The sequence below is a fragment of the Pempheris klunzingeri genome, chromosome 6, assembly GCF_042242105.1.
Source record: "Pempheris klunzingeri isolate RE-2024b chromosome 6, fPemKlu1.hap1, whole genome shotgun sequence".
NCBI lineage: Eukaryota > Metazoa > Chordata > Actinopteri > Acropomatiformes > Pempheridae > Pempheris > Pempheris klunzingeri.
Genome location: NC_092017.1, coordinates 10,251,100 through 10,266,237, shown reverse-complemented (window position 1 = coordinate 10,266,237; position 15,138 = coordinate 10,251,100). Strand labels below are relative to the sequence as shown.

At 38.1% G+C, this 15,138-nt stretch overlaps 2 protein-coding genes across 2 annotated transcripts; both read right to left on the bottom strand.

The window, feature by feature from the left end:
* Nucleotides 1–1,787: 1,787 nt before the first annotated feature.
* Nucleotides 1,788–4,116, bottom strand: LOC139203020 (granzyme G-like). Its single transcript, XM_070832651.1, has 5 exons — nucleotides 4,027–4,116; nucleotides 3,079–3,238; nucleotides 2,615–2,750; nucleotides 2,206–2,433; nucleotides 1,788–2,099 (listed from the first exon to the last, which is right to left on the bottom strand). Exons 1-5 carry the CDS (start codon nucleotides 4,082–4,084, stop codon nucleotides 1,911–1,913), a joined length of 771 nt encoding a protein of 256 aa, XP_070688752.1. The 5' UTR covers nucleotides 4,085–4,116; the 3' UTR covers nucleotides 1,788–1,910.
* A 7,092-nt stretch (nucleotides 4,117–11,208) lies between these two features.
* Nucleotides 11,209–14,739, bottom strand: LOC139203022 (granzyme B-like). Its single transcript, XM_070832653.1, has 5 exons — nucleotides 14,650–14,739; nucleotides 13,701–13,863; nucleotides 13,240–13,372; nucleotides 12,831–13,058; nucleotides 11,209–12,748 (listed from the first exon to the last, which is right to left on the bottom strand). The coding sequence occupies exons 1-5, from the start codon at nucleotides 14,705–14,707 to the stop codon at nucleotides 12,548–12,550; spliced, it is 783 nt and encodes a 260-aa protein (XP_070688754.1). The 5' UTR covers nucleotides 14,708–14,739; the 3' UTR covers nucleotides 11,209–12,547.
* Nucleotides 14,740–15,138: the final 399 nt, after the last annotated feature.

Here is a 15,138-nt window from a genome sequence, read left to right as displayed (position 1 = left end):
AAGAAGAACTAAATTTGAGAGAGTATTGTAAATTGGCTTCACCATAGAATCCTGGTATTTGCCTCCTCATCTGAATGTATATGTAAATTAGACATTTTTAATTAGCAATTTTCCAAATGGGTTTTCAACATGAGTTATTATGTTATGTAACCATATACAATGTGACAGTACATGATGTCTGATGGTGGTGCTAAAGGCAAGCCGATGCAGTCGTTCAAGTATTCAAGTGGTTTCTTCCACTTGTGAGCATCAATAAACCTGAGGCACAATGCTGCTTACTTGACAGCCTTCGACTTTAATCAATTATTGGAGATATGCTGGTCGCAGATAAACAAAGGGGGAAATAAGAGGATTCAGTGTATCTAACTAAAGGATTTAAGTGTCTCGCTGTTACCTGAGGAACCAGATACTAGATACCTGAAATTTAAAGCACATAAGATGGGCAATACAATACAGTGTGTGTAGATGGATCTCATACTGTAGGTGTAGACATGTAAAATCCCTAATAATAACCTACAAACTTACTAGTGAACTAAATACCTAATCCGTAGTAGAAAGGTAGAAAGGTCTCAAACTCGCTCCATATGAGACAATATTAGAGTAGCTTGGTAGACCTCTGTTATCCCGGCAATGGCCACCTGTCCTGTCTGATCCACAACTCTCTGTGTCTGTCTTTTGGGTGTAATTTTGATGTAACACAAAGTATTCTGACAGTATTCTGATTTCACAACAGCGTCATATTAGATTTGTATAGTTTAAGCATGCTTTAGCTACATTTGGAGTAGTAAAGTAAAGTAAAGCAAGGCATAATGTATAAACATTCTTGAAATTCCCATTTTAGAGTTTGGAAACAAAATGCGCTTGTGCAACAGTAAAGTGACAGCAGATACTGTTGGTGTCCACCCTGAGCTTTGACCTGTCTGTCAGATATTACTAAAAATGTAATTACAGGTGGAGACTTGACTCAATGAGAGCAAAGTTTCAGTTCTGACTTCTAGAAGTGAATAGTGAACCTCTTCCCGATGCATCAATACACTTTCTTCACAGGGAGGCAGTGTTGTGTTGATTTACTGATGTACTGAGAGACCAGAGAGAAACACTTTATTGTTTAGAAAGATGGTAGAAAACAAACGTAAGATTTAAACACTGTGTTCTCATTTGATTGAGTCAAAAATAAGATACACACAGCAGAAATGCATTTAATGTACACTGTTGCCCATAAAGTTGGAATAATTGTTCGATACCCCCAATTTTCTTAAAGCCTGAATACACAGTTTGCAAAGGTTAATTGTGGTTTAAGTGTCACTGTGATATGTTTGGAAGAGTTTGATCAATAAAGTTGAGAAGATATACACTTTATTTATCAAGATAAATTGCATTGTCACAATCATTTCATGAGAAGAGGTAAAAAACATTTTATTCCAACTTTATGGGCAACAGTGTATATAATGTATTTAAGAGCAGGATAATATACATTATCTCATGTCAATAGATAATACATCTGTTGAAGAGCATTTAGTCTACACTTAGATTTCTCATTTTAAGCCATCTTTAATTTGTGCACCATGATTGGCTTTTTAAAGTCTGGCCATAAAAAACCTGCATGTGCTTGATTTCAACTGTAATTTGCTTAGAATAATCTAAAGTTTATTGCCATAAAGCTTCATAAAGCGTCTGCAGCAGAAATTAAGAGCTGTATCATATAAAGAAAAAAAAGAAAGAAAAAAAATAATTTTTTTGAATTTATCAAACCGTATTCATATATTTTCAGTCTTTTGACTGATTGCATAATTTGGAAGAATTAAAAAAAGTGAAAGCATATTTTGACTAAATTTGTCTGAAGCAAGCAAGACAGACTTGGGTCTGGCAATCTTATTGCTATGGAATCCAATGTTATACAAACAGTAAATTCAAATGTAGGATTTCATGCATCCAGCGTGAGATCTATTAGAGGTTCCATTGTGCTGCATATTCTCATCAATCCAGCTTCTGTAATCAGGAATCTTAGTATAAACATATATTGCTGAGTATTGGTTGAAGGCAGACACCACTCCATAGGCCTTTCCATCTTCGCAGACCAATGGACCACCAGAGTCTCCCTGAAGGTACATACGCAGTAGGCACATGCAATGATTGCTTTGACAGGTATTTCTCATTGTTGACCAACGTTTGCTTGTCCATATTATTCTATAAAAAGGTTCATACCTCACGTGGTCCTCTCTCTCCCTCACTGCAGTATGTCTTTTCCTTTGGACACAGCTTATTGTCAGTGATTGTCACATCGACTTCCATGAGCACAGGAGACAAATATTTGTTGTTTGTTTCCGCAATTCCCCAGCCGGAGACTATACATGATTTTGGCAGAGAGCCATCACCTTGGCCTGCGAGAGCAATGGGTCTCACATTTTTGCTGAAATTTACCTTCGAGCTCAGCTTGAGAAGAAGGGACAGATAAAAGTAGAATTAGAAAATACAAACATCAATCTGTACAATATTGTAGTGCTCTTCTTGATCAGTGCATTTAATAGAGCATTTGCTAATAACATCATGAGAAACAAAAATAAGGAAATGCCTAAACAAAGGCAAAACCAACAATTCTTTTCAGTTCATTTACCTTAAGAAGCATTATATCCTTTTTTGTGGGCTCAGATCTGTTGAAGGCTTTGTGTGGAAATGTTTTCTCCACAGATACACGCTGTATTTCATTAGCGTTAAGGACATTGTGAACTCCCAGTAAGGCCGTGTGCGACCTGAAATGACAAAAATTGAATGCAAAGAAAATGATCTGGGAGTAAGTTGCATTGTATTTTTAAAACAGAAATAGGCTAATACATGAATTTATGTCATAATTCATGAAGCTGTCATGAAGCTTATTTGCCAATCTCAATAAATGTCATCTGGGAGTATCTTTCTTTATTCAGAGCATTGTATCTATGAAACAGAAATATTACTTGAATGTATGTCATAGTTCATGACGCTGTTATGAAGCCTATCTACATGAATCTAGTTATTGTTGAGGTAAAACATCTTATCAGTGGCCCCACACTTCCAGTAGGTACAATAGTGTGTTAAACTGACCTGCCTTGGCAGTGGGCTGCAGTCATCACAAACTCCTCATTCAGAAGGAAGCCACCACAGTGTTTTCTTCCACCATCGTGCATGAATATCTCCAAAAGCACCATGTATGGCCTGCTATGTGGCACAGCCTGGTGCCCTCCATAGATTTCCCCTGTGTGAACTGAAAAAAAGTAACTTCTTCATAATTATAACTAGTCATAACTATTTCAGACACATTAGTCCATATCGATATAATGAAATGATATATGTTAATAATGATGATAATAATATGAAATAAAACACATTCCAAGCACATTAGTACATTACTAACCTGCGTCACTTTTTGTGGGCTCAGTTAAAGACATTATGACTGCATTTTTTGAATTAGTTAATCTACACACCAGCTTAGTGGGAACAGAAAAATTTATGTATATACATACACACACACTCACACACACACACACACACACACACATACATATACATTTTTATTATGTTCAGTTGTTTTTAGGCAATGCACGCAAACGTGTCTGACAAACAAATACATTTTTACAGCCTGCTCAAGTTCTATTTATTTATATTCAATTTTCCATTTTGTAAACCACGGTTATGGCTCCCATTTGCAAGTTAATGTTCATCAAACATCCCAACATCAGTTGTAATATGATGGATGTTCATGCATAATATGTACATTCGGCCCGATCTGTCGGCAGATGGTGTGTGTGTCTTCATGTGTTTCTTGATATCAGCGCCACCAAAAAGGTTATTTTATTAACAAAAGGTTTTAACCAAGATATTCTATATTGGCTTCAAAAAACAAAACAACAAAAAGAAAAAAGAAACTGATTACATCAAAAGTTGATCTATGCTCATAGAATGCAGTTCCTCATTTCCTCATGTAGTGTGGGTACAGCATGCTATAATAATGTTAAACAGCACAGTGCACAATGCCATAAAAACTAAACTTACCTTGGCCATCAAGAGTCAGTGCAAGTATCAGTATAACCAGTTCACAGTGAATAAACATGGTGAGATCACAGTACAGCTGAGCTGCTGAAGAGCAGTGGCACACATCACTGACAATTTCAGTCTTTAAATGCTTCCTTGTTTAAGGGAGGGAGTGTTTGTGAGATTGCATATGCAAATGATGTGGTTCTGAATCACATTCATGTGGGGGATGCCACTATCATGACACACAGCGCATGGCAAAAGTTAGATTTTCATATTACAGTTTTGAATTCTTTAATCAGCGTTCAATTAAGTATACAGAGTATGGTGCATGTGATTTACAAACACCACATATAGATTTATATGGATTACTTTTGGTATCAAACACGCAGCCTTGGAGATCTATGCTGGCATTTCATGCTCTCTCAGAGGTCACACAGCTCTAAAGGAAATATTATTCTAATTTTGTCACATCATAAGACTGCATTTAACTGTTGAGGTATGTATATAAAACTTCTTCCCACCAAATTAATCCTGAATTGTGAAACAGGCCGCAGTTAGTAATAATTCTCTAGATAGTTACTGCAGAAAAGTGTGTATGCTCTGATTCTGTCAGATCTCAGCACAATAGCCCCTCTTACCAAAGTTGATGATTAAGAACCTGAATAGTGACTAACGGTTATAGCAGGCTTTGTGGAGCAAGTACAAAATTGCTATTCACAGTCATGATGTCCTTTGTCACAGAACGTTTTCACATACCTGAAAACTTGGCTGGCACTGCTGCAAAGGCAGTATGAACACTCACCTTAACAGACAGCAATTATGATACTGCAAATGATTTACTTCAGAACAGAAAGTGTATAGGAAGAATATAAGAATACAGTTTATCACAAATGTACATTTGTCAAGGCTACTGAACCTCAGCTGTATAATAAAATCATCTGATATCAATGATCTGACAACAGTTATTGATTAATGTGAAGTGTCACACAGCATCGAAATCTACTATTTCCAGTGATGCTGCCTGACTACAGCCAACAAAGGTTGAACGAAAACGCGTAAATGAAAAGTGCTTGATAGTTCCTATGGGCTTTTTTGGAGAGTGCTGAACAAAATCATAGAGGATTCCCACACCACAAGGTTGATGCACGCGAGTAAAACCTGATTAAGTTTGGTTGATTTATTTATATGCTTGGGATCCAAACATATTGCACAATATTACATTATATATCATCGTGTAGGGAAATTCAAGCCATGGCTTGGACAATCACTGTTTAAGTCAATTGGATGGTTAGTTGTGACAGTATATTTGTTCATTTGCTTACATATTTTGTGACAGATGGCCTCTTTTTGACATAACTTCAACTACACTGAGTGTTCAGTCCTGCCCTACAGTGTTTATCTTTTCTAATTGGTTTATCTACTTATTTATTGCAATTCTTTAAAGCGTCACCTTTCTTTGGCCTGCATAAACCGCAAGCGTTCCACTTTTGAGATTATTTTACATCCGTTTGAAACATTATACATACATACATTTATCGCATCTGTAGCCAACAGGAAGTACAGATTAGTATCGTTTCCAGTACCTGAGTTGTGAAACAGCAGTATGTCACCCCTTGGTTGTCTCATTCTTTGAGGTCTTTTTTATTTTCAGTTATGTTCAAGGGCCAGAATGGATCCCATGCCTTTCACTTTCTTCACAGACAAAGACCATGCAATTTAAGTATGTACATTGCTGACATAGCAGGTGAGGCAGGGATGAATAAATTAGGTTTGGGATTGGACGGGTGAAAGAGGGCTGCAGACGGTTAACAGATGGGATTAAATGTGATTGACCACAAAAAATAAGGATATGAATATGAATATGGATCAAATATGCCAGGAGGTGTGTGGTGGCAAGGAACTCGGGGCATAAAACTCTGTGTGGGGGCCTGACTGGATGAGGCAATATGTCCACCAAATGTACAATACATGAAACAAACCAAAAGCGTGTGTCGACTTCTCCTGACTCTGTGACAAAAAGATGTTAACATGGTGGAAGAGTCTGGAGTTTACATCATTTCTCATGGATTCAAAATAACTATGGTCAGAATCTTCCATCACAGCATTCGTAATTTTATATCACAGTTATTATTATGATACAGTAACTGTTCTGCAACTCAGTTAAGAAATGTTTTAAAATCACCATCTCATGCTTTGTGTTTTGTGTTTGAAGTTTATTCTTATTCTTTTTGAGCTGTGTGCAACAAAAAGCAACTTCCCCCTGGGGATTATTACAGGAATTCTGATTCTGATTCTGATTTGAAATGGTTTCCAAATGAGAACAATAATTTCAAGTGGTAATGGTTTTAACCCTTTCGTGCATGAATTATGATAACCTCAGTCAGGATTTTTAGTGTTTTTATTCAACTTTAGGCATGAAAAACACATTTTTTCAACACAAATGTTATACAGATATACAGTGGGGCAAAAAAGTATTTAGTCAGCCACCAATTGTGCAAGTTCTCCCACTTAAAAAGGAGAGAGGCCTGTAATTTTCATCATAGGTATACCTCAACTATGAGAGACAAAATGAGAAAAAAAATTCCAGAAAATCACATTGTCTGATTTTTAAAGAATTTATTTGCAAATTATGGTGGAAAATAAGTATTTGGTCAATAACAAAAGTTCATCTCAATACTTTGTTATATACCCTTTGTTGGCAATGACAGAGGTCAAACGTTTTCTGTAAGTCTTCACAAGGTTTTCACACACTGTTGCCGGTATTTTGGCCCATTCCTCCATGCAGATCTCCTCTAGAGCAGTGATGTTTTGGGGCTGTCGCTGGGCAACACGGACTTTCAACTCCCTCCAAAGATTTTCTATGGGGCTGAGATCTGGAGACTGGCTAGGCCACTCCAGGACCTTGAAATGCTTCTTACAAAGCCACTCCTTCGTTGCCCAAGCGGTGTGTTTGGGATCATTGTCATGCTGAAAGACCCAGCCACGTTTCATCTTCAATGCCCTTGCTGATGGAAGGAGGTTTTCACTCAAAATCTCACGATACATGGCCCCATTCATTCTTTCCTTTACACGGATCAGTCGTCCTGGTCCCTTTGCAGAAAAACAGCCCTAAAGCATGATGTTTCCACCCCCATGCTTCACAGTAGGTATGGTGTTCTTTGGATGTGGTTCTGGGATTTTTGCTCACCGTTCTTGTGATCATTTTGACCCCACAGGGTGAGATCTTGCGTGGAGCCCCAGATGGCGGGAGATTATCAGTGGTCTTGTATGTCTTCCATTTTCTAATAATTGCTCTCACAGTTGATTTCTTCACACCAAGCTGCTTACCTATTGCAGATTCAGTCTTCCCAGCCTGGTGCAGGTCTACAATTTTGTTTCTGGTGTCCTTTGACAGCTCTTTGGTCTTGGCCATAGTGGAGTTTGGAGTGTGACTGTTTGAGGTTGTGGACAGGTGTCTTTTATACTGATAACGAGTTCAAACAGGTGCCATTAATACAGGTAACGAGTGGAGGACAGAGGAGCCTCTTAAAGAAGAAGTTACAGGTCTGTGAGAGCCAGAAATCTTGCTTGTTTGTAGGTGACCAAATACTTATTTTACCGAGGAATTTACCAATTAATTCATTAAAAATCCTACAATGTGATTTCCTGGATTCTTTCCCCCCATTCTGTCTCTCATAGTTGAAGTGTACCTATGATGAAAATTACAGGCCTCTCTCATCTTTTTAAGTGGGAGAACTTGCACAATTGGTGGCTGACTAAATACTTTTTTGCCCCACTGTATTTACATGTCTGGTAGTTGAAATATAGCTACTGATACATGATGTACAATTCAGTGGACATGTGATTAATCATAATTTCCTCCCAATATAAAATCAATACTTGGAAAATTTAGCAATTGTATGACTCCTCAGATGTTACTTGATGTCACCATATTTTTCTTACCTGCAAGGGTTTCTTTTTATAGAAGGTCTGAACAGAAAAAAATGAGCAACTTGGAGTTTCTGGCTGTCTGTCTGCCATCTTGGTTTCACTCTTTTTTTTCACTTGCAATGGCTTGGCACTGGGTAGCAGTGTATGAGATGATGCAATAGCATCCACTGTAGTGGCTGATGTGCAACTATGCCATCAAAACTCATGCATATACAAGAAAACAGCTTTTGAATAGCTGTACACTGTAGTGACCTCTATGCATGAAAGGGTTAAGGTTAACAGGTGCAAATTAATACATGAGCCCAGTCTGTGGGATGCTTCCTCCTCCTGCTCTGTATTTACAGTTTCACTATCCTCCTCCATGTCAGCCCAAATCATATTACCTTGAGAGACGACTGAATTTGCAAGATCCTGGAGGTTACACAAGACAATTCACACAAGATCATAGCTGTTATAGCTGATGGAAATAGTACTGCCAAATCCGGTGAACAGCCGGTCGGTGAACACATCTCTACCGCTGCACAGTATTATACATATCATCCAACGCTACTTTGAAAGGACAGGGATTCACATTTGGGCAGAAGAGAAGAAGTGATAGATGTCAAGTTGCGTCTGTGATACTTTGCTCAAGATTGATTATGAGGGAGTCAGGAGTGGGAATGGTAATGCCAACCACATTAGCATGCTGGGAAAGGTTGTAGAGGAAGCTTTATGCTGTGAATACAGAGCATTCACCGCTAATTTCTGTATTTGGGTGTGATTTTTATACAGCATTATTTCTAAATGCTATGTATGTGTTGCCAAATTGGTGATCTTGTCTTACTTTGCTTCTTGTCGATTTGCATGGGTTTGTTAAAGATCAGAATCAGAATCAGAATTCCTTTAATAATCCCCAGGGGGAAATTGCTTTTTGTTACACACAGCTCCAAAAGAATAAGAATAAACTTCAAACACAAAAGTAAATCAGGTGAGTCCAGAGTCCAGGGTCCTCTCCTCTCTGGTGAAACAGTTCACGTACTGGGTGAAGTTGGGCAGTGCCTTTGCCATGGTGACATGGTTGAAGACAGAGATAGCAGTGAGTGCACTCAGGTGTAGAGTCTGTACCCGGGATGGATGACCACAACAACATGTGAAAACTCCCGTGGCAGGCAACGTGGACAAAGACCAACAGCAAACAGTTCAATGTCCGGGCTGCAGATGAGCTCCTTGATAGTAATATGAGCAGTACTGCACCACCTGTTGTTCACCAGAACGGCAAGCCCCCCTCCTTTCCGTTTACAGCTCCTGGTGCAATCCCTGTCGGCCCGAACACTTTGGAAGCCACCAATGGAAACACTGTCGTCGGGAATGTCCTGATGCAGCCATGTCTCCAAAAAGCACACCAAACTACACTCCCGGTACTCCATCTGACTCCTGGCTAACGCTGTTAGCTCCTCCATCTTGTTTACCAGTGATCTCACGTTGACCATAGTAACGATGGGGAGACAGGGTTTATATTTCTTTTCCTCCATACGCCTCCGTTGTCTCCTTCTGGTTTCTCTCCTCCGCTGGTTCTTCTTTCCTCTGCAACCTCAGTGTGTTTTCCTCCACAATTCTTCTGGAATTTGTGAAGATCTCGTGGTCAGGATGCCAGCAGGTTTCAGAGCGATCAGCTGATCACTCGTGTAGCCAAAACGGCTACCAACGGCTACCAACGGCCACATGTTTACTGCACCAGGCAGAGTTAAAGTTGTACTGTCACAGCAAAAAGATGACAAGAGCTCTCTCCACCAGCATGTATTGGAGAGGGAACATCTTAAAAACATATTACCAGCAAAAAAAGTAAAACAAATAATTAAAAAGATAGTTAAAAGTAAGAAAAAATAAGAAAACGAGCAGGAGCAATCGTAACAGGTAGCATATACTTCCGCACATGCGCACTGGAACTGGAAGATGCATTGTGTTCAGCTGTCAAGTCAGTGTGATAAAGCACCGGTACATTATTTTTTACATTTGTTTTTTGGTTTTTAAATGAATCATATCTACATATAAACGTCGTCTAACCCACTTAACACTGCGGACACACAGGAGGCTGAAGCACCACAATACAACGTGTAGTATAGTCATTTCAGTGTTTTGCTCATTTGCAAGCAATAAAAGAATAAGTATGCAACAAGATCAAGTGTCGGAGCAGCTGCTGCAATTATCTATGGTTTGATCTGAGACCCAGATAAACTAGTTCACAAAAAACTGAGATGGTTTAAATGCTGTTGCATCAGTAACATTAACCACATCCTGTGCCTGACTTCTGAAGAAGAGGGCTATCTACCCTTGTTTATCTCTAATTCTTCAGGGGCTTTTATCTATGATACATGTGTAGGTGCCAGAACAACAAATCCCATTTCTTTCAGTTTCTTATGGACATGTTGAATAGGACAACCACTGAACATTTGACCCAGCAGATCTTTGGTTAGAAGACTCAGCACCTGGTTAACTGTGGCTCTGTGACTCAAGTAAAAGTCAGGATGACATGGAGGATTCCCTGAGCAATACGCAGATTATTTTGAACAGGTAGCTCCTACCGTGACCATGTGCAAGTCATTAGAATTATAAATGTATTGATATGGAAGACATTAAGTGTCTAAAGTTGGGCCACATTTTCTGAGTGAGGTGTGGTAAAACAGAACTCCTCACTGTTTCACCAGCTTTTATGTAATAAAAATGGGACCATTTAAGCAAACTATTCACTGATGTCACCCATTTGATCTAAAATGCAACTTGATTGTCAGTGTGCTTTCAATGGCTGCTATAAATAGCTATAATAAATTGCACCAGGGTTAAAGCAAAGCCTCCATCCTCCCATACAAACCCTGTAATGCTGTGAAGCTAATAGAGTTCAGCACATAAACTGGAGAGTTCAAAATGGCCCAGTGTTTGAATCTGACTATGATGGGTCATTCATTTGTTTCTCAATTTAAATGGAGGAAAATATTTTATCCAATTTTATTGATACTATTGATGTTCTTCCTTTTCTGTGTTTGCATATGTTACAGTATATGTATGTTATATTCTGATTTTATTTTGTTTGTATATTAATGTAATGGTCTGAATGTCCAAAGTAAGGAGGGAGGCAAACTCAATGTGTTAATAGTCTTTATAAATACAACTTATACAGTTTAAGAATAAATAGTTCATAGTTTTTGTATAGTTTAAATCTACTGACTTTTAATCAGCCATGCAAATTGCATCTAATGATTTAAGATAATGAAAGTACAGCAGACAGGCAATAGACATCTGATGAATACATTATGCTGCAATAGGGCATCATGCATTGGAATTTATCCAGTCTCATTGGTTAGCTTACTTTAGCTGAAGGTGCATTGTCTTTCTAGTTTTATCAGTAAATATGTGAGCACCTCTGATATAATCAATAGGAAAAATATAACATGTACAGTGGTCCCTCGTTTACTGCGGGGGTTACGTTCTAAAAATAACCCGCAATAGGCGAAATCCGCAAAGTAGTCAGCTTTATTTTTTACAATTATTATATATATTTTAAGGCTGTAAAACCCCTCACCATACAGTTTATACACTTTTCTCAGACAGGCATTAACATTTTCTCACATTTATCTCTTGTTTGTTTGTCTTGCAAACAGGCAGCACTTAAAAGTCACACTGCTAGCGATTGAACATTTATGTAAATTTGGCAAGCCGAACGCATCCTGTACTGTACAGAGACACGGCACGGAGGAGATTGACATTGGTCTACAGTCCCTTAGCCAATCAGGACGCAGAACACAATGCGCGTTCATACACTGTAAAAAAAAAAAGCATGCAAAATTGCACTAAAAAAAATCCGCGAAACAGCGAGGCCGCGAAAGGTGAACCGCGTTATAGCGAGGGACTACTGTATCATATGATTGGATATAAATCAAATGATAGAAAATAGCTCAGTTTAAGTAAATCCATGCATTAAAATGCATTAAAATAAGTTAGTTAAGCCAGTTGTGGTTTAGGAATCTGGCTAGTGGCTCGCTGCCATGGATGGATGGGTGGATGGATGGATGGTACTGAACCCTTATTTTCCAGATGTTATTGTTTGAGGAGTTATTGGGATTTCAAATACCATCCAATTTAAGATATGAGCTGCCCTGTCATGTAAAATCATTTAGTCTATATTACCACGGTGAGAGAGCAACACTTTGTTTAAAAGGATGGCACAAGACAAACATTGACTTAAACACTGTCTTCTCATCTGATTGGGTCAAAAAGAAGATGCACAAAGCAGTAATGCATTTAATGTGTATAATATATTTAGAAGCAGGAAAATATACGATATCAAGTTTCAGTAGATATTTAATCTATTAAACAACATTCGGTCTATTTGTTCGTTGTCAAGTTCTAGGCCAATTGCAGCAGAAAAAAGTCAAACCTTTAATTCATTTTTGTTGAGATGAATCCCATTAATATATTCTTTGAGTCTTCTGACTAAAGATGTCAAACTAAATTTTAATTTGTACCATTTGATAACATCAAAGTAAAGCATATTTTCATTCAATCTCTGAAACAAGCAAGACTAGACTTTGGTCCGATAGTTTTGTCGCTGTGGGATATGTCGTCACCTCAATTATCAGCTCTCCCGTTTTAGGTAGATATGACATGTACTAGCACTTTTTAATGCAATATCAATGGTTGAATCGATCCAGCTTTTGTAATCGGGAATCTTAGTATATGCGTGAACTTTTGGGCCACCTGAGTGTGGTATGAAGATGAATGACATCATGCCGTATGCTCTTCCATCTTCGCAGACCAGTGGACCACCACCGTCTCCCTGAAGGTACATACAAAGTAAGCAGTGATTGTTTTAACAGTGAATTGATTATCACAGTTGACCAAGGTTTGTTTGTACCTACTTCACGTGGTCCTCTCTCTCCCTCACTGCAGTATAGCTTTTCCTTCAGACACAGCTCATTGTCAGTGAGTGTCACATCGACTTCCATGAGTACAGGAGACAAATATTTGTTGTTTGTGTTCATTGTTCCCCAGCCGGAAACTATACATGATTTTGGCAGAGAGCCATCACCTTGGCCTGCGAGAGCAATGGGTCTCACATTTTTGCCGAAATTTACCTTCGAGCTCAGCTTGAGAAGAAGGGACAGATAAAAGTAGAATTAGAAAATACAAACATCAATCTGTACAATATTGTAGTGCTCTTCTTGATCAGTGCATTTAATAGAGCATTTGCTAATAACATCATGAGAAACAAAAATAAGGAAATGCCTAAACAAAGGCAAAACCAACAATTCTTTTCAGTTCATTTACCTTAAGAAGCATTATGTCATTTTTTTTGGGCTCAGATCTGTTGAAGTCTTCGTGTGGAAATGTTTTCTCCACAGATACACGCTGTATATCATTAGCGTTAAGGACATTGTGAACTCCCAGTAAGGCCGTGTACAACATGAAATGACAAAAATTGAATGCAAAGAAAATGATCTGGGAGTAAGTTGCATTGTATTCTTACATGAATTCAATACATGAATTTATGTTATAATTCATGAAGATGTCATGAAGCTTATTAAAATCTTAATATCTTAATAAATGTCATCTGGGAGTATCTTTCTTTATTCAGAGCATTGTATCTATGAAACAGAAATATTACTTGAATGTATGTCATAGTTCATGACGCTGTTATGAAGCCTATCTACATGAATCTAGTTATTGTTGAGGTAAAACATCTTATCAGTGGCCCCACACTTCCAGTAGGTACAATAGTGTGTTAAACTGACCTGCCTTGGCAGTGGGCTGCAGTCATCACAAACCCCTCATTCAGAAGGAAGCCACCACAGTGTTTTCTTCCACCATCCTGCATGAATATCTCTAAAAGCACCATGTATGGCCTGCTATGTGGCACAGCCTGGTGCCCTCCATAGATTTCCCCTGTGTGAACTGAAAAAAAGTAACTTCTTCATAACTATAACTAGTCATAACTATTTCAGACACATTAGTCCATATCGATATAATAAAATGATATATGTTAATAATGATGATAATAATATGAAATAAAACACATTCCAAGCACATTAGTACATTACTAACCTGCGTCACTTTTTGTGGGCTCAGTTAAAGACATTATGACTGCATTTTTTGAATTAGTTAATCTACGCACCAGCTTAGTGGGAACAGAAAAATTTATGTATATACATGCACACACACTCACACACACACACTCACACACACATACATATACATTTTTATTATGTTCAGTTGTTTTTAGGCAATGCACGCAAACGTGTCTGACAAACAAATACATTTTTACAGCCTGCTCAAGTTCTATTTATTTATATTCAATTTTCCATTTTGTAAACCACGGTTATGGCTCCCATTTGCAAGTTAATGTTCATCAAACATCCCAACATCAGTTGTAATATGATGGATGTTCATGCATAATATGTACATTCGGCCCGATCTGTCGGCAGATGGTGTGTGTGTCTTCATGTGTTTCTTGATATCAGTGCCACCAAAAAGGTTATTTTATTAACAAAAGGTTTTAACCAAGATATTCTAAATTGGCTTCAAAAAACAAAACAACAAAAAGAAAAAAGAAACTGATTACATCAAAAGTTGATCTATGCTCATAGAATGCAGTTCCTCATTTCCTCATGTAGTGTGGGTACAGCATGCTATAATAATGTTAAATAGCACAGTGCACAATGCCATAAAAACTAAACTTACCTTGGCCATCAAGAGTCAGTGCAAGTATCAGTATAACCAGTTCACAGTGAATAAACATGGTGAGATCACAGTACAGCTGAGCTGCTGAAGAGCAGTGGCACACATCACTGACAATTTCAGTCTTTAAATGCTTCCTTGTTTAAGGGAGGGAGTGTTTGTGAGATTGCATATGCAAATGATGTGGTTCTGAATCACATTCATGTGGGGGATGCCACTATCATGACACACAGCGCATGGCAAAAGTTAGATTTTCATATTACAGTTTTGAATTCTTTAATCAGCGTTCAATTAAGTATACAGAGTATGGTGCATGTGATTTACAAACACCACATATAGATTTATATGGATTACTTTTGGTATCAAACACGCAGCCTTGGAGATCTATGCTGGCATTTCATGCTCTCTCAGAGGTCACACAGCTCTAAAGGAAATATTATTCTAATTTTGTCACATCATAAGACTGCATTTAACTGTTGAGGTATGTATATA